The sequence below is a fragment of the Phodopus roborovskii genome, unplaced genomic scaffold (genome assembly GCF_943737965.1).
Source record: "Phodopus roborovskii unplaced genomic scaffold, PHOROB, whole genome shotgun sequence".
Lineage (NCBI taxonomy): Eukaryota > Metazoa > Chordata > Mammalia > Rodentia > Cricetidae > Phodopus > Phodopus roborovskii.
Window position 1 is genome coordinate 5,691,590 of NW_026126434.1, and position 23,888 is coordinate 5,715,477.

Consider the following 23,888-nt stretch of genomic DNA (forward strand, 5'->3'; position numbering starts at 1 on the left):
TAATTCTAATTTATCTTGGGTCTAGTGGATGTACTTAAACCCTGCCTTCAGTATCCTACCTAGAGTATCCTGGGCAATGCCTAGCATACAGAAAATGGAAGAATAGAAGAAATGGTAGCTCTGATGAAATGTCTTCCACTGTTATGGACAAGCACTGGCAGAATTCCCTAAGGAATCTTCAAGGGACTATATGCAGAAGTTTTTCTGATATCATCAAAGGACACAAAATCCACACATCCCTTATCTGATGCCATGTCTAGAACCACAGGAGACACCTAAGATCACAAGTGATCCTGGGAAAATCAACTCTCACATTTAGTGAGGTGAAGGTTGCTTCCCAAGACCTAGAAGATTATGTATAGTATCAAGCTGAACTACCTCCTACTTTCTGCTATAGCCAGGTCTCTACCTCACGTCACCCAGAAGTCACCCATCCTCATGTGCCTTGCTTCAAGTCGCTGTGTCCTATGCTATCATGGCTGACCATCTTAGCTCATGGATTTCTCTCCACCAACCTTCCTAGAAGACGAATAGAAGAAAGTAGCCTAAGAAAAATATAGAAGCTTTAATCTATGGAAAGGCAATATACTTTCTTGCTACCTCCTATTCCAGTCTACCCCCCAAGATAACCACAGTCTTCTGGTCTCTCTAATCTTGATAGACTTCTATTCTTTCCCTTTTAGACTCTAAGCAACTAGAGTACCAAATAGAACAGGGACTCCCAACCTCTTACATTGCCAGCTATATAGCAAGATTCAATCAGGGTTTGAGAAAACAATTTCAGTAAGAAGGTAGGGGGGCAAACCTAGTCCATGTGCCAAGCACAGAATATTGAGTTTTAATATGATCACAGAAGATTACAAAAATTAAACTTGATTTTATCTAATATTGTACAATTTGGGGATTCTGGGATTCAGCATGCAAATTTATGCTCTCAGTACAAATGGGAGCATGTCTAGATTAATGGGGAAACCTTAAGCACCCCAACTTTCTCCAGAATCCTATTTTCCTTTTGGGATTACCTACTTGTTTGCGAAGGATACACCCAGGACTAAATTTCCAGAAGAGGGGGAACTCTGCAGCAACAGAAATCTGACTGGTGTTCTTCTAGAAAGGGTGCATAAGGGAGCCCCTTGGTATCAGTGACAGTCTTCTGCTCAGGCAGCCTAGAAACTGGTCAGGGGCATCCATTAGTCAGTAGAAGGACTGCTGCTGCTGCTGTGGTCCAGAGTTGGGATAGGTGGTGAGGATATTTCTCTGGGATGCCAGCATAATGTCATTCTGGATGTAATGAGATGCCTGGGGCATTGTTAATCATGCCTGACCTTTTCAGTGCAGTGGTATTGTTTTATTGCAAAAAGCCATTTGATATAGTTATTTTTATGTTTTGAAAGGAATTTGCTTCTAAGAATTAATTTGTTTGTGAGACTCTCATGGAACCTATTAAGATGACTGCAGGAACTAGCCATTGGACACCCCAGATAAGTGACTGGCATCATCAAACTGTGTGCTTGCAGGCCATTTCCTGATTCCTTCTCAGTTCTCCACTATCATCCCACCATGGCCACAGCCTCCAAGCCACTAGGACTAGTGGCACTTTCTTGGACTAGCTACCAACAACTCCTCTCCCTATAATTCAAGATAAATCAATATTGAAAGTTACAGGAAAGAAAGATGGCTGGCCTCACATATACAGAAAGCATATTCTCAACCATTTTATCTGGGTTTGCCTGTGTGTGTGTGTGTGTGTGTGTGTGTGTGTGTGTGTGTGATCCCTGGTTCTACTGTTCATGTTTTTCAGTTTCTTTTTACCTGTGACCCTAGACTAACATCTAGTGGTCACAGGGCAGTGCTGGTAGACTTCAAAGTACAAAATGAGGCTGCACACAGCCTTTAAATGTTTCCTGTCTCATATGTCTCTCAATTGGATGGAATAGATATCCTGCTGTTCCTGTAATTCACAGGAGAGCTGCTAAGAGACAAGTTCATGCCACTTCCATTATAGAACAAGTGTGATGGGCACTCCTGGTCCTTTCCAACCAGTTGCTAAGATGTTCTCCATACCACCTTGGTCCAAAGCTATTGCTTGCTGACTCTTGCATCCTGAATCTACAGCCTTAGCACATAAAATTACTTTAAACATAAGCAATGACATATAGCCATTAGAGGAGAATCAGCCTTTACACTGTAAAAAATGAGCCTGGGAATTGTCACTTTTAAGAGCTAAGAGAGAGACATATGGACAGAATACCAAGAGAATTTTATTTGTCTCTCAACATTAAATCTAACTCATAAGCCACACCAGGCAGTCTCACATTACAGCCCATTTTGCTCTTTGTGAAAAGTATGCATAGGCTATAAACAGCCCACAGGCAAAACACAATCATTTCACAGTGCTTTGGTTCCCCCTGTGGAAAAAAAAAAGACCCCAGTTGCAGGATTCCTTAGCTGGCTAGTTAATGACCAACCAGCTTTTAGAGTGAACATTTCAATAGTTTGCATAATGAAACTCACTTATATGTGGGTCCTAAGCTCTTTTCTTGCACTTTCTTGGTTTTGAGTTGAGTAAGAAGTTACTAATATTTCTAGAATATGAATGAAATTTAAAAAACATTATGCTAAATGATAGAAGCCAGGCACATGTTGGATGGTTCCACAAATAGGAAGTACACAGAACAGACAGAAAATCAACCAATGGGTTTCCTGGAGTGAGAAGCTAGAGACAGGAAGTAGAAGTGACTAATCATGGACATGAGCTATCCTTTGGGAAAATTGTGAAGGAAGTATTCTAAAATTAACTGTGGCATTGTTTGTTTTATTCACAATACTAAATACACAATATACTTCTGAGTCATATATTAAGTGAATGAATTTTGGGTCATGAGATTTTATACCAGTAAAAATTCTTATAACTATTAAGAAGGCTATGCCCTAACCATCTGGCTACTTGATGGCCTCTCCTTCCCCTGGCACACGCTGCCTAGAGGGCACATCCACACTGTGAATAGATTACTGTGTGTGGCCTCTGTGGTATCTGCTGTCCTCAATTTCTCCCTTCTTGCTCTTGCTCTTCTATTCTTTTTCTGTCCCATCTCCTTTCTTCCTGTTCCTTACCAAAAACATCATGCAATGTGTACAAGCCATGAGCTTTCCTTAGCCTCAGAAGCTGAGGGGGGAAAGAGAGATGATGATGATGATGATGATGGGGGGGTGAAAATTAAAAGTAGCTATAACAATAAATCATTAGTATTATTAGGTCATTATCATAACTAACTAGGACTAACTGTAATCCTCCATTGCATATACAGAATTATAGAACACACTGAGACTTAACAAACAAACTCACATGACCAAGAAAACCTGGCTGCTACAGAGCAAAAAGGAGTCAAGCCTGCTTCCTGGCCCTCAGTACACATCCTCTGAAGATCTATTGATCAGAACCTTCTGGACTGGGTTACATTATTTATTGAACTATTCTAATAGAACAAATATGATAGGATTCAAGACTGAAGTACCTAGGATGCCATCTGTTGGTCTGATATTTATGGCAATTTATGGAATATATCCTTGTAGTTTTCATTAAGGCTCTAAGCCCATTTAAAAGTCTGTTTATCATTTTTAACTCCTGTTAATCTTGGTCAGTACAATCCTTCTTCAGGACAAGCCAAGGGAGATAGCTCCTGATGGCTCTTTTCTTCTCACATTTGTATGCCTTCATGATAAGATGAAATAATTAGTTAGCACACCAGTATGTACTGAGTGTGTGTAACTTGAATATAGGCAGGGTAAGTCAGTGTGGGTGTGTGCTATGACAATATGTGCATGTACATTGTGAGTGTGTGGTAGAGATATGTATGTGTTTGTATACCAGCTTGAATACACAGTGCTCCTATGGGTGTGTCAGAAACCCTAACATATGGTAGATAACCTTTCTTTAGAAACACAGGAATTCTTAAATTAAGATCTATGTGCTTCCAAAGCACAGAGATTATTTCTGAGCTGGTCTTCACTAACATTGATGCTACCTTGACTCATGGAAGATTGCTGAGGGGAGAGAGATGGGCATCTTGGTTTTGGTGAGGCCACTGGATTTCAGTTCCACTCACAGTTGGCCCAAAACCCCATCGGCTCTGCAGGGATGAGCACTTCCACCCCAGCATGCTGGTTTTTAGAAAGCTCTCTACCTTAAATCCTCTTCTTTGAACAATCCTATAATTATTCATCTATTTGATCATTATTTGAACTATCCATTCCTAAGGAATCAACAACAACAATGAAAAAGTGTAAGCAAGGACAATCTTTTTGCATCCCCTCTCCTCAGAGTATACCTCACAACCCATTTTCACTTTGGCCTGTGGTGTTTCATGTTCAAAACACTTTGCACCCAATCCCTTCTTAAGTCTAACTTATTCTGTAGATGCTTCTTTGCTCCCCAATCCACAGTTGACTCCTGACTCTCTGCACATCCAACTACTTCCTGAGAATTATAAAAGGCATCATAATATTTGGCAGTAAAAATATTCTCTCTGGGTCAGTGAGGTAGAATCTCCAGTATACTCACCAACTACATTTCTGTATTCTACTTCTTTAGACGCTGTAGGATTGGGGTTGCGGGATACGATGGCTTGGGTTGTGCAGTATACAAGTGTTTTTGCTAAGGAGGGAACAGGGGTTAAAAGAAGGCCCTCACCTATCATAGCATAGAGAGTCTCCTTTACCAAATTAGTCAAAAGTACCCTATTAGTTTGGGGCACTCTGTAAGCTATATCACACTGTCTCAGACCTCCACTAGTAGCCAGGAGAATGTTTAGTGAAAGATACAAAGAATACTATATACAACAAGCCTCTGCAGATGAAGTCTAGATCCCCTACCCTGCTTTAGGAAGTGCTGTTTTCTCTCTGATTAGTACTACCACACTTGCCACCACATCTCTGACATCCTACACTGACCACCACCACTCTTCTCTGGCTACTATCATTCTACTCTAATGAATTCCACCACCACTCCAATTAGTATCACCCCACTCTGACCACTGCTACACCTCTCTAGTTAGCATCACCCCACTCTGACCACTGCTACACACTCTCTAGTTAGCATCACCCCACTCTGACCATTGCCACACCCTCTCTGATCTCCACTTAGTATACCTGCTCTCTCTAACTCTAATTTTCACCTTGTAACATCTGCCTTTTTAAGTATTTCAATCTTTTTTTCCCACATTTGTGCTTACTTTGCTTCCCCTCTAATGTCTTCATATTGTCCCATGGAGACCCTATCAGTTCTGGTGATAGTTTGAGTGACATTTCAGCTGAAGGTGTAGATGCCCCAGGCTCTGCTTTCAGGGCCATATAATCAACTAGAGACCTCTCTCCCAAAATGCCACATTGGTACATCCACCAAGCTCTCTCCAACTCTAAACTTCATTGTGGGGAAATGTCTTTAAAATTTAAGGAAATTCTAGAGAAACTGAGCCAGGTGACAAAGAGTATGGAACAACAGAAGTAAGAAATCACCAATCTTCTTCTAAATTAATCTCTCATATCATCTTGATGAAAAATGGATTACTGCACTCTTCTCTGGAGCTGTCTTGGGTCTGGAAGTTGCAGTGTTTGGGAAGGAAGTACGAAACATATATTCTCTTATTTAGTCCTCTTGCTCCCCTTAGAGGAGTGTGTTCAATTTGTCCTAGCAAGAAATGGGGTCTCTCTCTGCCATTGCAGATGTCAAGCGTCACCACCACCCTTTAGCCTTCCCAGCTCCTCTTCCTGTTTCAAAATTGAGCACCCAGAAGTCACTACATAGCAGTACTGATGCTCCAGTCTCTCATGCCCAAGAACGATAATGCATCACCCATGGTGCGTGGCCAGACTAAAGCTGATTACACTCGGGTGGTTAAAAGTCCAGGTCTAATTAGAGTTCCAGGGAATCAAGTCATTGTATTATTAATGATTCTCTGGCAATGTTCTGATTAAAACAGTAATTTTAATAAGCACAGCTCAATGTTAAGTGTTCACTGAGCTCCTAATTACATCAGTTATGACTCCAAAATTATTTAAAATTCTGTTTTTTTTTTCAACTAGACCCAGCATGCACCAAATAAAATACTTAGGTGATTTGGTGATTATTTTCCCTAATTAATTTCCTAAGTTTAAAGGGGGCTCTTTTTTCTTCCTTCCATCTCTCCTAAGCTTCCTTTCCTCCTTGTCATCCCAAGAGGCTTGTAAACATAGATTAGAGTTCAAGTAGTCACTGACAAAAGTCAGGAATGCAATGAGAAACACCAAGATTTTTGAATAGTCCCCACCACCAAGAGATACTGCAAAACTCTAACCTATGACCATGTGGACCTGACCTGGCAGAGTGAACACAGGCAATACCCAGAAGGCTCCTGTCCTCCATTAGTTCATCTCAGCCTTGCTTTCATTTTTCAAGGAGCAGGTGTCCTATTGAAGGCCAGCAGTCACAGATTCCCAGAAGAGGCAAAAGAGGCCACTCAGGATTAATTCTGAAAATCTCTTGAATCACTTTAAAGAATAAAGACTGTACAAGCCATTTGCTCCTTGGAAGACCCTGTGGTCTGGGAAGAGCTGGGTTTCAAAATCAGCTAAGAGTTTATATTCTTCAATGTAAAGTCATTTTATTACAAAGTTAGCAGTACCCAGAAGTGACAGCTGTACCCACCTGATCCATGCTGAAAGTCTGGTACTAAGCAGTACTATGCCCTTCTACAACTGTGGCCTTCATGGCCATATAAGTTAGAAACAGCAATCATTAGCATTATTATCCTTCCAGTAAGAATGCTATGAGAAACATCTGAATGTAACTTTGTTTTATACCCACTCTCCCTTCAGAGGGTATATCTTGGAAGAGTCATACAGATCTCCAATAGGGCTGAATAGCAAAGAGCTCACCTTGGGGTAATAAGACACCCTTAACCCTAGGTCTGATCTTAAAACAGTGTCTGTTCAGTGTTAAGATGGCAGTTCCTGACCAGAATTAAGCTGGATTAATGGGAACATATGTTTGTCTCTATTCACACCACCTCAGGCTTTGGCCTGATACATGTTCCCTGCCTACCTGTCACAGCTCTTCCTCACACCTTACTCCTACTTCTGAGCTGCTGTTCTTGAACCCTCCAGAGAAAGGAAGAGATCAGGGAGCTGCACCACTGAGACAGTCACAAAGAGCTCCATGATCTCCAGCTGGCCAGTGTCTCTGATTCTTTCTTGGCTGGGAACTGGGTGGTCTCAGGGATACCCACAGCACCTTATAGATGCTTCAGTTCCTACTAGGTAGGATGCTTTTCCTGCAGACAACACTTCCTCTACCCTAATTTTCTAAAGGTTCCCTAATTTTCAGACCAGGTCAGCCTTTACTCCTGTGGTAGCCTGTGTGGAGCTTCCATATGGGTGAGGAGAATAGTGACTTTACAAACTCCTGTTGCCATTTGACCCCCTGACTACTTGACTCATGCCTGCTCTGTCCCAACAGCCACCATATGCCACTTAAACCTTCCAAGTAGTGCTACTGAAGTTCCCATGCATGGAATCCAAGGGCTTTCTCTACAAGGTCATACAATGTCCTCCTTCTCACTCCTTCTACCCTTTTATGTTATTAATCTCTTCCAAGGGACCCTAGGCAAGGGATAGAATCATAAAACTGGATCCCAAGCAACTGCAAACATTCTGCCACCATGTAGCTTACCTTGATGGGTGTTTTAATTTTAGCATCCAATAATATTTACAGATGTGGAAACAAACTCAGAGAGGGTCATTGACACAATCAGCACAGCTGAGGATGTGTTGAGGCTGAAGCTGAACCAGACTCTTCTAAAAGTGACAGTTGTGTCCCTTCTATGACAGCATAGGCTTCTGCTGTTGAAAACATTGTCACATCATGGATCCTACGAAAATTCCAGGGGATTTCAGCTACAGATGGTGGTCCTTAGCAGATAGTATACTTGAGGAGTTAAACACAAAACCTGAACTGTTGGGCACATGACTCACTTCTCAGCAGGTATTCATATACAGCATTCCAGCATATAAAGACCCAACATGGTCCATAGGGAATGCCTCAGAGGAAGATAAAGGAAGCAGAGACCCAGGCATGCAGATACTCCTGGACTTGTGATGGGTTCATCCTAAATTAACGATGTACCAAATCAAGACTGTTTATAATCCTGTGCATAATGGTTCATACCTATAATCCTAGCACTTGGAAGACTGAGGCAGGAAGATTATGTACAGGTTCAAGACAAGTCTGGTCTATGTAGAGAGATCCTGTTTTCTCATCTAAACAAAGGAAGGAAGGAAGGAAGGAAGGAAGGAAGGAAGGAAGGAAGGAAGAAGAGGAAAAGAGGGAGAGAAGGAAGGAATGAAGGAGAAAAGGGAGAAGATGGAAGAGAAAAACAAGAAGCAGAAGAGGAGAACAAGCAGAAGGAGGAAGATGAGAAGGATGACAATCTAGATAAGTCTGCCTTAAATGTTCTCAGGACACCCACATGAGCCTGCACTTGAGCAAAACCCATCTCACACAGAAACATCTTGTAATGAGATGTTGAATAGCTCATGAACACACAGATGGGTGTTTTTGTATATTGATGAAATGGATTTTAAAGAACACACACACACACTCCACTAGTAACATATTCCACTGTAAAATACTGGTTGTCCACTCAATCACATCTAACGGGGAATTCATTTTGCTGCCCTGTGCAAAGCTTTCTGTATAACACCAATGCAGCTAAGATCAAAATTGGAAGTTGAGCATGGTGTCTGTTGCGATTCCCTGCTTCTGTATCATTTTGAAACTAAAGCATCATAAGTTCCTATATAAAGATGAACACAAAAGATGGGTGGAAGAGTACATTAGAGTTCTGGGAGGCTGGACTGGAGAAAACTGTTTCCTTTTGTATCGTCTTGTAGTATGACCATCTTCTGTTAAAACAGGCTAGGAGCCTCAGCTTTGGTTCCTTCAAACCTTAGGAGCTAACCCCAGAAATTGAACAAGGCTGGAAGATTTGTAAACAAGTATCCTCTGAGAAAACATGTAATTCAAGTGCCAATGTCACAGCAAGAAAATGCAGCTTGGGCACCTAGAGGCAGAAACTGGAACTTGCTGAGACATATGCCAGAACCTTTGTCAAAGGGAGCTGATTTCAGACACCTAAGTCTGCCCTCTCCTTAGTCATCTACAGAGACATTCTTACCCTGGGTCCCTGACTAGCCTCCTCTTGGAGTCCTTCTCCTGGCATGTCTGACCCCCTAATTTTACCTTCCTACACCAAAAGCTATGAGGGGTTTTGGGGATAAACATAGCTTCATAGCCTACCTTTCTCTTATACTTTTCTAGTGACTAGAAGTCCATGAATAAAGAGGGAAAAGCCAGAGCCCAACATAGATCAAGCTGAACTCAATGTGGTGGAGCTAGACTTGGACCCGATGGCCAAGAGCTTCACTAAAGCCGGTTCTGGAAAATAATCCAATATGGAATGCAAGGATTGGAATGGTCAGGGAATAGGTGCCACTACCTCATTACTCTATTATCCCCTCCCAACCATACCTTTCCCCTCCTTGGTCATGAGTTCATGCTGGTCCTGTGGGGACAAGGACATTGCTAATCCCAGGCATCTGGCTCCCAGGTAGAGGATCTGTTTGAAATATTTCTTGAGTCCTTTTTCCTCAGTCTTTCTCATCTCCTGCTTCCTATCCCACCTGCTTTCCCTAACTGAATAAATCCACTGTTGTCATGGAGACAACACAGCACCAGCATTACTGATTCTCTGTAGATCCCTCCAGAATTCTAAACTATAAAGGGTGCCACTTCTACCTCCCTATTGTTTCCAGCCCAGGAGTCCTGCTGAAAAAAAAAAACAGTGTGGCCCTGGAAGACCTTTGTCCTTTGCCTTTCTATTCAGTCTTTTTTACCTTCACCCATAGGAGATTTAACTTAATTTAGATCCTAGACATGGGTTCAATGATTGGATTATATAAGGAATTAATGGGAGATGTCATTCTGTAAATATGTTTCTCTTATTCGTTAATGAATAAAACCCTGTTGGCAAATAGGAAAGCAAGATAGGCGGGACTAGGAGACAAGGATGATTCTGAGAGATGTAGTAATAGATTCAAGATGTAGAGCCTTGAGAGAGAAGAGGTCCATATCCTCTCTCTGATAAGACCACATGGAAATACTTGGATTGATAGAAATGGGTTAATATTTAACACAGAGCTAGTCAATTAAAAAAATGCTAGTAACAGGCCAACAGCTTTATGTCTAATACAGCATCTCTGTGTGTTATTTGGGGCTGATGAAGCTATGGGACCAGGCTGGCAGGAAAAACTGCTTGTAACAAGGAATCAGTACCATTTTCAAGGCTTGGTATTTACCCCGATTAGGGTAAATAAGAAGCCTTAGCCCAGAATTCTCAAAGACACTAACAATCCTGCAAAGGCATGACCTCCTGATACATTTCCAAGCACATACTGCCACCTTCAAGAGGATTGCTTTTGGAAAATGAGTTGGGTGATACCATTATTGAGCACCAACTGTGTGTAAGGCCATTTGTGAAGAGATGTCACATATGTCTCAAAGTAGAACTGACACTATTACTATCTCCATTGTGTGGAAGAAAACTAAGGCTAAAAGCTTAGTACCTACCCTATAGGTAATACAAAAAGGACCTGAATTTGAAATGAAAAGACGGTCTTCTAACTACTTAACCAGCATACATGGTTTCCATTGCTCTAGAGGGAGTTCCTAGAAAGGACAAGGCCTGCCTGTCTGTAATAACAGGGAAGGGCTCAGGGGCCTTCTGCTCACTAGAAGGTTGAAATGCACTATTTGTGGCCAGAGGCTTCAGTACCCTTGTTCTTTCCATTTTGACTTCTGTAGGGCCTCTGCTGGAATTTATGAAAGAAGGGGAAGTGTCTCTGAAAATCTCAACTCATTTTGTACTTCTCTCAGAGTGATAAATAGTTTTAATTATTCTGAATTATGCAGCCACTCTACCCTTCTCACCCAAGTCATTAAAAATAGATTTTTCTCTTTCAACTGCACTCTACTCTCAGATCTAGAGATAGGAGACTTAGGACATGGCCTCAGGTCAGCTCTGGGTCAGGAGGCTATGTATGTCCTTAGTTGTGGCCAGAGGCTCGAGAAGCAGTTTTGGGTTGCTGGAATTTGTACCTCCTTTTTCTTGGTGGCAATGCTCATAACTTAGAGGATGGGCAGTGCCTTGGTGGCATTTGCTTTATGAAATTTTAAGGCTAACTGGACATGATTATTGATTTATAAAGAAAAAGATCTAGTCATGGGGATAAACAATAATGACTTCTTTACATTAGTGGATGTTGATTGGTAGGAAAGATGGTTGCTGAAAGTATGGATTCTGCTGGGGAATTTCCCCACTTTGATATGGTCACCACATATATCTAGAGCCACACTTCTAACCACAGGACAGACATAAGTAAAAGCATTCATCTAAGAGACAGTCCTTCCTCAGGAGACTCACATGGGTGGAACCTGCTCCTGGTTCTTGTTGTGATCAGCTTCTTAGAAAATACCTCAGCAGCAAACCTTCTACCTCCCTGATTTGTCTTCTTCTTTAACTTCTTATCTCATTATGTGCTGTCTGACTTCAGATTCACCAAATAAAATATATGTTAAGAAGCAGGAAAGTAAGCTGGGTAATGGTTGCACTCACCTTTAATCCCAGCCCTTAGGAGGCAGAGGCAGATGGCTCTCTGAGTTCTAGGATGGCTAAGGCTGTTATGCAGAGAAACCCTGAACTCTGTCTGGGGGAGCAGGGAGTGAGGCAGAAAAGCAAAAAAAAAAAAAAAAAAAAAAAAAACCAAAGAGACATGCAGAAAGAATGTGCTGAAAGCCAGACCTAGATCAGCTTTGGAGGAGAACCTTCCTTTAATTCTCGCTTTTATCCATTGCCTTTATGTGGGATGCAGACAGAGCTGGACTAAGTTTCTGCCCCCTACAAGACACTTTTGACAGGTTACCTGATCTGACAGTCTGTTTTCTAGTGTGAAAACAAGACTAAACACATGTCTCTACAAGATGGGCATAGAGGTTAAATGAGATAACAGGCATGTGCCTGGCATGTACTAGCTTCTAGGTCAGTAGAAGATATTGGTATATTGTTCTTGCTGCTTTATTTCATTCTACAGCCTGTGTTTACTCCTAAACTCAGAGCAAGGTAATATCATCCAGCAACCTGTGAGCCACCAGTGGGAGTCCCCTTACCCCTCTCCCTGTAGTGAGGACCAGATCCAAGGAAGAGACACCTTCACATCTTTACTCTATCCCTGGGTGACTTTGGATTTCCATTACTCAATCACTTTTGTTCCTGTGCATGAAAAGAGAGTCATGTGGGTATTTTTTGGATGGAGACATGATGGGCCAAGGAGGCTGTAGTACAATGTAGGTCAAAAGCTGGGACATAAGAGAAACTATCCTATGCATACCTGAGAAAATTATAGCTATAGGCTCAGCCTTCCTTACCACCTGTGATCTTTTTCTCTGTGTAATGACCTTGGTCATTGTCAGGTCTAAAAGCAGGACAAGATCCTTAGCTGCTAGGTATAATCCACACTGGGTTCTCCATAGTGCTTGCAACAAGCTGCATCAGTAACAACAAGACAGCAAGCCTGAAAAAATAAATAAATAAAAAGAAGGCCCCATCACCTATCCATCAGCTAGCACCACTGGGTGCCTGTTGCAGGTTTCCTCCAACCTCCTGGACCTACTCTGACTCTGTCTCAGATCTGGCCTATCCTCTCTTTCCTGGAATTGACCTTTCCTACTCCATGACAGGAGCCCATACAGCTTGACCCAGAGGAATAAAAGTCCACTCAGTGTGAGACCCAATAAAGACAGCCTTACTTTAGAGTCTTACTTTTCTGTTGGTTTTGGTATGGACCATAATATACAACCAATGGCCTTCTCTCTGGGGAGCTGTGCAGATCAAATGAGATCATTCTGTGAATTTAACACCCTTTGGTATTGTTGTGGCTGTGCTGTGGACCTTTATCTACACAGCACCCAGGAAGTCACTCTCTAGCATGTAATCACCCTGCATGTCAATGACTGTCAGATAACTTTTCAAAATCAAGGTTGGGATGGGGAAAAGAGAAAATGGACTCAGCTGAAATTCTACAAACTTGGAGTAAAACAATCTGTGTGGAGGGTCTACTACAAAAGGCACAAACGAAGGAAAGAGGAAATAGAGTCAGCTCCATCAGTGTCAGCTGCTGTGTACTTTGCCCTAGTCCTGGGGACTAGAGGGTTGTCTAGATGGGTTGCATGCCCCAGCCAGCCTGTCTATGACACCTCCCATGCTGTCACCTGGCTCTCAGCTGTGGAGAAGGCCTGTGTTCCTTTCATTGTGTCAGGAACAGGGCACACATGTGGGGACAGGTGTCCCATCTGGTAGGGGGCAAGCAAATTCGAGGGAAGCAGAGGATTAGATGCCCAGTGTCTGGGGAACAGCTTTCTCTTATCCTTTCCCTCCTACTCTGTCTCTCACTTACATGGTCCCAAAGGAATCCTGCAAGACTCTGAACACTGTACTCCAGCTGCTACCCTTGCAGCAAGTGGTGAGCTACTGCTGTGGCCTCTGAGTCACTGTTATCCTTTGATTTTACCTCCATTATAGCATCCACTCCACTGCAATGAGTCTTGGTTCCCACTGAACCCCTTTTGTCTCACAATTAGTTTAAACTCGAAGGCTCTCTGAATACCTCAGAGACCCGGGAATTCAGGCATGATTTATACCATGGAGAGTTTCTACTTTCAAGTCAGATGTCTGGAAAGTCCCTCCAGGTATCAGAACCATTTTGTCCTTTTCAGGTCTTCATACAGGTTAGTAGAGAAACACAAGTGCTCTATCCTTTCATACATTCATCTGTGGGGTCTTGCTCTAATATATCTGGGAATTCTTGCATCTGGAGATTTATGCATGTCTCTGTGGACAGGAACTGTCCAGAGCCTCTGCCTAGTGTTAGGGTGACAATTCTATCAGGGTTACAGAGTCATCCTGCCTCAGGAATGGCCTTCAAGAACTTCAGAAGAACAAGGCAGATTCCAATGGCTTCCCCCAGAGACTTGTCCCCACAGCCAATCATAATCTTAGCATGTCCCTGATGGGGCCCAATGGGCTGAGTGGAGTTAGGGGAAAGGATCCCACATGCACAGCCCAGAGATATTCCTACAAGGGTCCAGCCCTACTAAATAAGGTCCTAGAAGATACCAAGGATGCAGGGCCCCTGGACCACAGAAGCCAAGAACATCATGAGTCATCTTTAATTAGGAGCAATTCTTAAGGTAATAACTTAATAGGACAGTTATATTCATTAGAAGTATAATTATGAGATATAAGCTCAAACAGGAAAGAATGAGGAGTGTGAGGATGGGACCCAGTCACAGGCAGTTCTTGGGTACCAGGGAGGCAGTGGGCAGGCAGGGACAGGAAATGATGCCCTTCTATGTGAGCTCTCCACATAACTCATCTAAGATCTCCTAAGACAACCCAGGAATCTCAGATCTTAGTACTCACTGGAGGGGCTTTGGCCTAGTTAAAATGAAATAATAAGCAAACACATATTAAACAAGATGTGTCCCATTAAACTCTGATTCAGCCCTGGAAAAGCCCTGCCCTCCACATACCATGGCCACTCTAGGAGAAAATGCCCGTTTTGTCTGGCCTAGGGCCTGGTCCTACCTTGTCTTAACAAGTGCAAGACTGCCACCTGGGGCTCCACAGAGAGCTTCTCTAAACTCCCCAGGTTTGAACTTGGTTATTTGAAGATTCCAGGGATTAAGACTTAAAAGAAACTAATTTCTCAAGCTAGGTATGGTGGCATGCAGAGGTAGAAAGATTTCAGAGCCTGAATAAGCTACACAACAAGACCTTCTCTGAAAAAATAAAATAACTTAAAATCTAATGGGGGAAACCCATTTTTCCCTGGGCTTGAAGAAGTCCCTAGAGTTCTTTTGTCTGCATCCAGGCTCTGAAAATATTACTTTCTGCCATAGCCCAAGTGTCATCTGGTTGGAGAGAGGAAGTTCCTGACCCCTAAAGCCCTGCCATTTAAAGATGTCCTAGAAAGCTTAAGTCACCTGTGCCAGAGGCTTTGAAACTTCAGCACTCCTGTAAACCAGCTGGAGAGGTGGCAGTTCTGACTGAGTGGACCCAGACTTTGTTGTCTAACTTTATGGTGATAACATGGTTGAGATTCAAGGAACATGCATTGAAAACCACGCTCCATGGTAGCCTCACAGCCACCTATTTATGAAATATATTATTTTGGCTTGTAAATAACAAGCTAAAGAGCTCAGAGACAATCTAGCTCTTGTCTTTCCCTGAAGGAATCCAGGCCAACCTTTCTAACTTATACTCTTGCCACCTTGCCCTCATACAGGTTCTTAAGGGACTCTGCTCTCCTGGGCTGTGGGTATAGCCTTCTGAAATATGTTAAAGATATTCAATCCTGTAAGGTCCAGGTCATGACGGAGTCACACAAAAACCTCCTGGCCCCACAGGCAGACAGAAAACAAATGCTGGCCATAGAAGTTGCAGGCTCAGTTGCCACTTCCCCAGTAGCTCATTTAACCTAATATATGCAAAGAATTAATTTTTGAAGATGTCTATATCAAATTCCTAGCAAAATAATTGCTTCATTTTCTTTACTGAATCTTCATGATTGGTATACATTGGGTATAGCACACCTCAGTTTGGACTAGTAAGTGAAATATTCAACAGTCACATAGGGCTAATGGTGATCCTATTAGTCAGTGAGAACACCAAAGTCTTTCCTGAGACTCCCCACTGCCTTTTTTTATGTTATCCCTAGAGCATAGCACTTTGGTCTTATAGCTCATGTACAGCTTAAAGAGGTAGTTGTGTTTTAATGCTATTTGTTTTTATTCTACTGTGTACTACTAGCCTGTATGGAGGGTCAGATCAACAAGTGCTTGCTAATGGAACTAAGTGAAACAAAAATTATGTGAATGAAGGTAGGGACAGGGAAGATCCATGAGAACTTCTTACTTTAAGGGTCTCCTCTCAGTCACTGTGACAGCAGTTCCTCTGATTTGTGTCTGGCTAGTAGATAATAAAGAATAATGCAAGTTCTCAAGCCCACCCTCTTTTTAAGTTTCCTGTTTCACTTTACTCTGTCTTTTAAAAAAATCCCACCAGGAGGGCCCAGGAAACAGGAAAAATAGTTTTGCTGTTGGTTTCATGTTTGGAGAAGAACAGGGTTTTACTATCTCCATGGCACTTGGCATGAAAGTGGGCTTTGTTGCTGGAGACACTGCTTTCATTCAGGGCCCCCTTTCCCAGCTGCTGAGAGCCGGGCTGTGTTTTGACTGATGGGCCGAATGCAATGCAGACAGTTGTTTTAATTTCCAGCCAGATGCAGACATCACTCATAAGAAGCCCAAAACCCAAGAAAGGGAATGGGCATGGGACTGCTGCTCTTAGACCCTGCAGAGTAGACTGGAAGGGGCCAACAGAAGCCTACTGGGCACTAAGGTGCCAAATATCCTGAGAGACTGAGAATCATCAGGCCTAGGCTTGGAACCCATTTCTCCAGGAGGCATCTGACAGAAAGGTGCTTCTTGTAGGTATTGTTGGCTGTGAGCAGGTTTCAAGGACTATTCTGGATGTTGTCTTTCAACTGGCAAATGTATACTTCTCAGTAGGCAAAGCATTCACTGTACAAGCATGAGTATTTGAGATCAGATCCCTATAATCTACATTAAGTTTGGCTAGGTAGCATGATTTAGAATCCTATTGCTCCTATAGCAAGGTGAGAGGGGGTACCAGGAGAATCCCCAGAAGCTCACAGGCCAGCTAACTTGTTATGTATCTCAGTGCACAACAAGAGACCCTGCTGCAAACAAAATGGGAGGCAAAGACTGACACCTGAATTATCTTCTGACTACATGTGCAACATGGCAAATGCATGCCTGCATTTACACACACACACACACACACACACACACACACACACACCACACCACACCACACCACACCACACCACACCACACCACACCACACCACATACATACATACATACATACATACATACATACATACAGATAAAATTGTTTTTGGGTTGTTTTGGTTTATGTTTCAAGAGAAGGTTTCTGTATAGACCAGGCTGTCCTAGAACTGACACTATACACCAGCTTGGTCTCAAATTCACAGAGCTCTAACTGCCTCTGCCTGATTAAACTTTTTATTTTTTAAAGAAACCACAGTCTCAAAGAAGTTGTGAGTAAAGTATGAGGGATAAAATTCTTGGATATCCAAACTGAAAGAGACCACAGCCTCCCCTCAGGAAAGTCACTTTCATAACCTCCCAGAGGAATATCACCCTTCCAGCCAGCCATCCACATGATGGGTGTATTTTAGACAAAATGAGTATTGAAAAGCAGACAGTTCTGATTTTCTTATGTCAAGCCTTCTCATTCTGATACTGTGAGTATGTTTTGGTAGTCCATAATATCACTAGCCTCTTTACCTATTACATCACCCTATTAGGTCACACGGGGCTGATTTAGAATCAACTCAAACCCTCAGATACTATGCTTGAAGCTTTTAAACCAGTGATTCCCCAACCTACATTTAAAGTGTCTACTATTTAAGCCAGGCTTTGAGATTTTTTGCTTGCTTATTTCCTTACTGAAGAGATATTTGATTTTAAGACTGAGCATGTCACTTAGTTGTATTGTTATGGTGAGAAAAGGAAGTTATACTGTCTCTCCCTGCCTACAAGTTTAAGTTGGAATGAACTTTTCTGTGACTACTTTTGCCCATGATAATCCTTCAGTTTAGAAAGTCTTTTGGGTCTCTCCATCTGATGATTTCTCTTTTCATCACCCTCTTCTTTCTTCTTCTCTTCTTTCTCCCCTTCCTCTTCCTCCTACTATTCCTTTTATTTTTATAAGACTGAGTCTTACTTTGTAGCCTAGGTTGGCATTCACTAAGTGGCCCAGGCTAGGTAACTTGTAGATAATACTCCTACCTCAGCTCCCACTCAACACTCAAGTGCTAGAATTCCAGGCATGTATTAACATGTACAGCTGGATACATTTTTATCCTTGAAGACCTGCCCTTAAACTGTCTCCATCTTCCTGACAGGTTAGCCTGAGCTCCCAAGGGATTTAACACTCACACCAATCAATCCTGGGTTCCAATGCAAATATCAGCTAGGGGCTGCCACTTCCATGGGAATGTTGGGCTCTGCTCTGGCTGAATCTGTGCCATTTGTGGTAGATTTTCTGTTGCTGAACATCTAGGCCACTGCAGATCTGATGTCCAGTAATCTGATGTTCACTGAATTTACCATGTCACAATCCATTCTGACTCTCTGGGAAGGATTTTATGAACATGTTCTGAACACATCTATGTCTCCTGCCAGTGGCAGAACATTCTGTCATTGGACTGAGTGTCATGTTTTCACCTAGGCTCACACTTCTAGTAGGTGATAGTCCTCTATGGCCCAGCAAATGAGCTTGTATTTCCAAACCAGCATGCATTTTTGCAACTCAGAAGCCTTTTATCCAGCCAACAACAGACACCTAAGATATGTCAAATGGAAAACTTTGGTCCTCTATCCCTTTTGCTTGGCCTTTATTGTCACATGTGCTGGGCAGGGGCAGGAGAGTGGTGTCCACACACACCCAGCTCAGATCCTTGCCAAGCCCCTCCAGAAAACCAGGAGGAGTTTCAAAAGCTGTGCTTTACTGACTGAGAAGGGGAGAAGGAGGGAAATTGATCTGCAAATTCCCACTAGCCAGACAAAGCAGAGTCAAACAGGCAGCACTTCTCTGTGGAGGTTCCCATTTTGCCAGACTTTCAAAGAATGGGAGATTTACTAGTGAAACTGAATGAAGACTTCAGAGAATGAGATAATTGGATCCAGGTGGTACACTTGGTTGGCTATAAAGTGAGTGCCAGTGCCATGCTATGAATATTATTTGATGGGAAAAGTTTCTCCCCACACCCCAAATGTACTATGCAGGAAGGATGTCTCCTCAGCCCAAGCCCAGCTGAAAGCTCTTCAGAGATGAGTTTGTGCCACTCAATAGCCTTCCATCAGAGTCAACCATTTTTGACACTTGCCAGGGACTTGCTGGGCTCTCAAAAGGACAGTGGTGGAAAGAAACAACAGGCTAGAGGACCTCCTTTCTACCAATGATAAAATCAGAGTCCTGAGCCACCATTCAGACACTTTCTGTTTAGGGTTAACCTCTTCAGACTCAGCCCACAATGAGATGGGAACAACTCAGGGACTGTGAATAAAGGAGAGTTTTGAAACACACCTTCAAGTTGTCACAACCTGACCTTCCCATGTTCCCTTTCCTCTCTCTGCCAGGTCACCAGGGTCCCTGTTGAGTCATGTGAACAGTACACAACTTGTGGAGAGTGTCTAAGCTCAGGTGATCCTCACTGTGGCTGGTGTGCCCTGCATAACATGTAAGTTTGTGGTGTTCCAGGGTGGTCCTAACAAGCAGAAACTGGGGAAGGGAGGTGTCCTGGTATGATGGACTGGACAGTAGAGGAATTTCCCTCTTTTGAACAGTAGAGATTATAAACTAGACACAATGTGGGAGGTAGGAAGAGGCCACACAGTTTGCTTCCTGAATTCTGAATTCAGTCCTTTGCTCATCTTCTCAGTCTCTTTGAAACCACATGATTATGTTCTCATATCATTTTGAGAAATCACACACAGGGCAACTGTAGAATCCCTAAAATTTCCAAAAGCCTCTGGAAATGACCGGACAAAAAGATAGGATAAGATGGTAGAGCATCAGAACTTGGAATTTGCACTCCAGCTAGCTGCTGTGTGTCCCTAGGGGGGTCCCCTGACAACAGGGAATGTGCCTATTTCACAGGTGAATAGTGAAGCCTAAATGAAATAATAAGTGCTTTGGAAATAAAGAAGAGGCAACACAAATCAAAATAATTATTAAGGACTCTGGTACCCTTGGGAGGACCCTTCTGGCCTCATTATTTCATGATTCCGAGAAATCTGCATTGCATCCAACTGGCCTCAGATCCCTATTCAAGATACATCCACACCATTGAACAACAGCTCAATAGAAATGCAAAATCACACTTAAACTTCCTAATTCGAAATGCCCAGAGGAAGAGAAAAGGGTGAAAGCCCTAAAGCAGGGGCCTGGCTAGGGACTCTGTTACCCAATAGTGTTGGAAACTCCTTGGCGCCAAGCCAGCTACCAAAGCATCTCTATGAAATGTGCTGGGTTTGGGGTGGAGGCGGAGGCAGAGGGCCAGAGTTCAGGGTCCTGCACAATAGCTCTTGGCTTCCAGCCTCTGCAGCAGGTGTTGGGAGGGCTCTGGAGCAAGGGAGGGAGGCTTCGCAGATGCAAAATCTGGACTGGATTTGAGCTCACTGACAAAGGATTGAGTCCCTGCTTGGGTTTTGGAGGAATGAAATTTCTCAAAAAGTTTATGAAAGTGACCTCAACAAAACCTGGACATTAAGTTTCTATCAAGATGGTAGAGCTAGCCACTCTATAAGAGGAATGGAAAAGCCAGTTAATTTGTGTGCCTTCAGTGAGGCTGACCCAACAATCTGCATGTTCTTTCTCTGAGGAATTTGACAGTTCACTCATGGCTCTGTGGGAGGGTCCCAGGCTTTATGCTCTCTATAGCATCTACCTCCTGTCCCATCACTCCCTGCCTTGCTCTCCAGTCTTAAGTGCCTGTAATATTCTGTATATACAGAAAGAACACAATAGAATTACAGATTGCGGTTATTATTTATCCACAGCAAGAGCACTGCTTTTACCACTTGTATCAGTACCTATGAAGGGATCAATAATGACCCGCATCTCTCAGTTACCCTAGAACACTTCATCCTCCTTCTGGTCCAGGGTAGCTCTGTCTTCAGAATGACAGAGCCTGGTTAAGACAGCCCAGATTTCCTCTGCCCACTGAATTCCTAACTTGTCTTCAGAAAATCTTCCCCATCTATCTGGGTCCACACTTTCTAGCCATTCTACCTACCAAGTTTGCATGGGACAGGAGCTGTACCTTTCATATTCAGGTTTCTTGTTACCTGGTATTCTCATCTTCAACAGATCCTCTTTTCTTCCCACCTACTTTCCAGACTGCCCAGCTTGCAGGGCAGTAAGGACCCAAAAACTTCAGCCCCAAGTCTGAAAGCCAGCCTCTTCTAAAGAAATTGAGATGGTTGATGTATAGGTCTGATGACCAAGAGCCTCTGGCTCCCAGTGGAATTGAGACCCTCCTGTCTCTTCTGTATGACTTGCTCCTGCAAGTGTGTTATTGTCTCCCAGACGATTTTTATCTCTGTTAAGGTTGTTGCCATAAATAGTATGCTTAAAAAAAAAAAGATAAAAAAGAGCCATTTCAGTGAGTCAATGAGATAAGGGCTGTAGTCAAGAGCTTACTTTAAAGTGATCATAAGGATTCACTTAAAACTCCATGATTTTTTTTTTATTTTTGACAGCATTCATATTTGGGTCCATTATGTGCTTAAAAAGGAAGAAGGGAGGGGTTTGGGGAGTCAGGGTAGGAATTACTTCTTGACTATGGATTATAGTAGTGATATGTCCTGTTTGGATATTTAGTTTAGAGCAGCACCAACCCTGAGCCTGCTCCATAAAACAGCAGTTGGTAGCCCCAAGCTTCTGAGTTACAGACCTGCCATCATGGAATGAGGAGCCTGGAGCCAGAGATGAAGTTGTCAGGAGAAATAGCCACGTGTGCTTTCAGACAGGGGCAGCCCTAGACACATGCTTTGTCTGTCTTTTTGACTTAAGGCATTATTTCATGACACAAACATTTATTTAAAATATACCTTGTGACAGAATATTTTGCTGAATAAAACATGGTATCTCCCTTTAAAGAGCCATTAATCCAGCCAAAGATCACATGCAACCTGTCTCATAGTTAAGACTCTCTCCTGCTTGCTAACACCTGGAGGGAGTGTGATGATGTTATTAATCATTGTTATGAATATCAGTATCTCAAGGGCTAGCACAGGGAGGGATACAGTTACCGAATACCAGGCTGCAAGTATTAAAGTAGTCTTACAGAGTAGAGAAAGATTAAGTAACTTGTCCAGTGGGATCTAGCTTGCAGGTAACAAGCCTGGTATTAGAGCCTAACATTCTAGCTGCACAGTTCATGTTCATAGCCCTACTTCTCAAGTACCACTTCTTATTTGAGCATCCCATAGTAGTAGTATTCTTTATACCTAACCAGCATCCAGGTTGGAAATTAATACCTCTTCCTTCATATATCTTCTGCTTTGTGTGATAGTGGACACCTGAGAATACAGTGAAAGTCATCACAAGGCAATAGGCTACAGCGCTGGGGCAGCAAATCTTTCTTACCCAGGGATAGTGGAGCCATGACCTCTTATGAGTCTGTGTTCATATAGGTGCTCCCGAAGGGACAAATGCCAACGGGCCTGGGAAGTAAATCGATTTGCTGCCAGTATCAGCCAATGCATGAGCCTTGAGGTTCACCCCAGCAGCATCTCTGTGTCAGATCACAGCCGACGGGTGAGTATGCAGCAGGCAGGACGGGACACAGAACACTCTTCTTCAATACCTGCACATACTAATCAGAATTTCAGTATTCAAAAAAAATAAAAAACCAAAAGAGCAAAAACCCTATGGTAATTTCTATAGTAAAAAAGGTACAGTCACCTCACACTGCAAATTTATTATCCACACATCTGTTTTGCAAATCTGAATTTTGCATTTAGCAACAACAAAAAAATCTATGATATAATACAATACCTAACAGCACATTCTTAGGACATAGTATGATTTCAGTCTTCTGTTTGTTAATTATTCAAGAAAGCCTTAGCTTGCCTTTGTGTTTGGTGGGCAAGAGAGACATTAAAGAAAGACTGAGACTTGTTCAAAGTATAAACTAAAAGAGAATATTAAACATAATAAAAATAGCCCTCAGACACCTGTCAAGGTGCAACCCAAAAATATTCTATGTCCTTAGGCCCTGACTGCAATTTCATTGTGAAGGTTTTATGAGCATTCATGAATTTTAGTTAGTTAATGAACCTTCCATGGTTTCAGTTCATTCATACCCACCAGGACGTTTGGGCTCCAGTGATGCTAATGAAACAATCAGGGAGGTTGTGCCTATTTGTGGGAGCTGAGGACAAACTCATTGAAAAGGAGCCTGAATTCAGAACACATTTTCCAACTTCTAAAAGTTTTTTTTTTTTTTAACCACTAAAATGAGGCTCTGCAAGCTTAGCCAGGAAATCACTGTTCTAGATGGAGTCCTTAGGTAGTATACATTATTTAGCGATCAGTGAACCTTCTTTGATCCCCTGTGTGTCTTGTGAGCCTACTGCCACACACCAGGGCACTGCTGGAAAGTAGAAAGCACAGAGGGAATAGAGGAGCAGAAGCTCTGGAGAACACTGCTTCCAAATAAATGGGTGAAAGAATCTGTTGTCTTCTACCAGCTACCAGCCTGGTTCCTGACCAACCTCCATCCTGATGAAGCTTATTTTCCCAGAATCCCAAGCAAAGGCCTGTGTTAAAGTCCCAAGCTTAGGACTCACTTGCAGGTTCCTATGTGCATTGTGATTGGTTTCCATATCAGATGGAGCAGTGTCGGGGATGAATATTAAGACAAGTCCCCTTACTTCCTTGAACACCAAGTGATTTCTTATGCTAAACAAGATTGACAAATTAACAATAATGATCTTTATGAAAACCATTGACCCCACACACCATACAACTGTTTGTTGTTGTCTAAATGTTCAGCATCGAAAAATGGACAAACACTAGACCAATCCTCTTCTCTTATAGAGCAGTAGGTCCTAGCAGGGAG

General features: G+C 42.6%; 1 protein-coding gene across 1 annotated transcript in view; it reads left to right on the forward strand.

The window, feature by feature from the left end:
* The window catches only part of Plxna2 (plexin A2), a 168,232-nt gene that overhangs the window by 83,236 nt on the left and 61,108 nt on the right, over nt 1-23,888 (forward strand). Inside the window, exons 4-5 of the mRNA XM_051186688.1 lie at nt 19,399-19,499; nt 22,459-22,582. Of these exons, the coding sequence (XP_051042645.1) occupies nt 19,399-19,499; nt 22,459-22,582 (225 nt within the window). The remainder of the gene's footprint in view (nt 1-19,398; nt 19,500-22,458; nt 22,583-23,888) is intronic.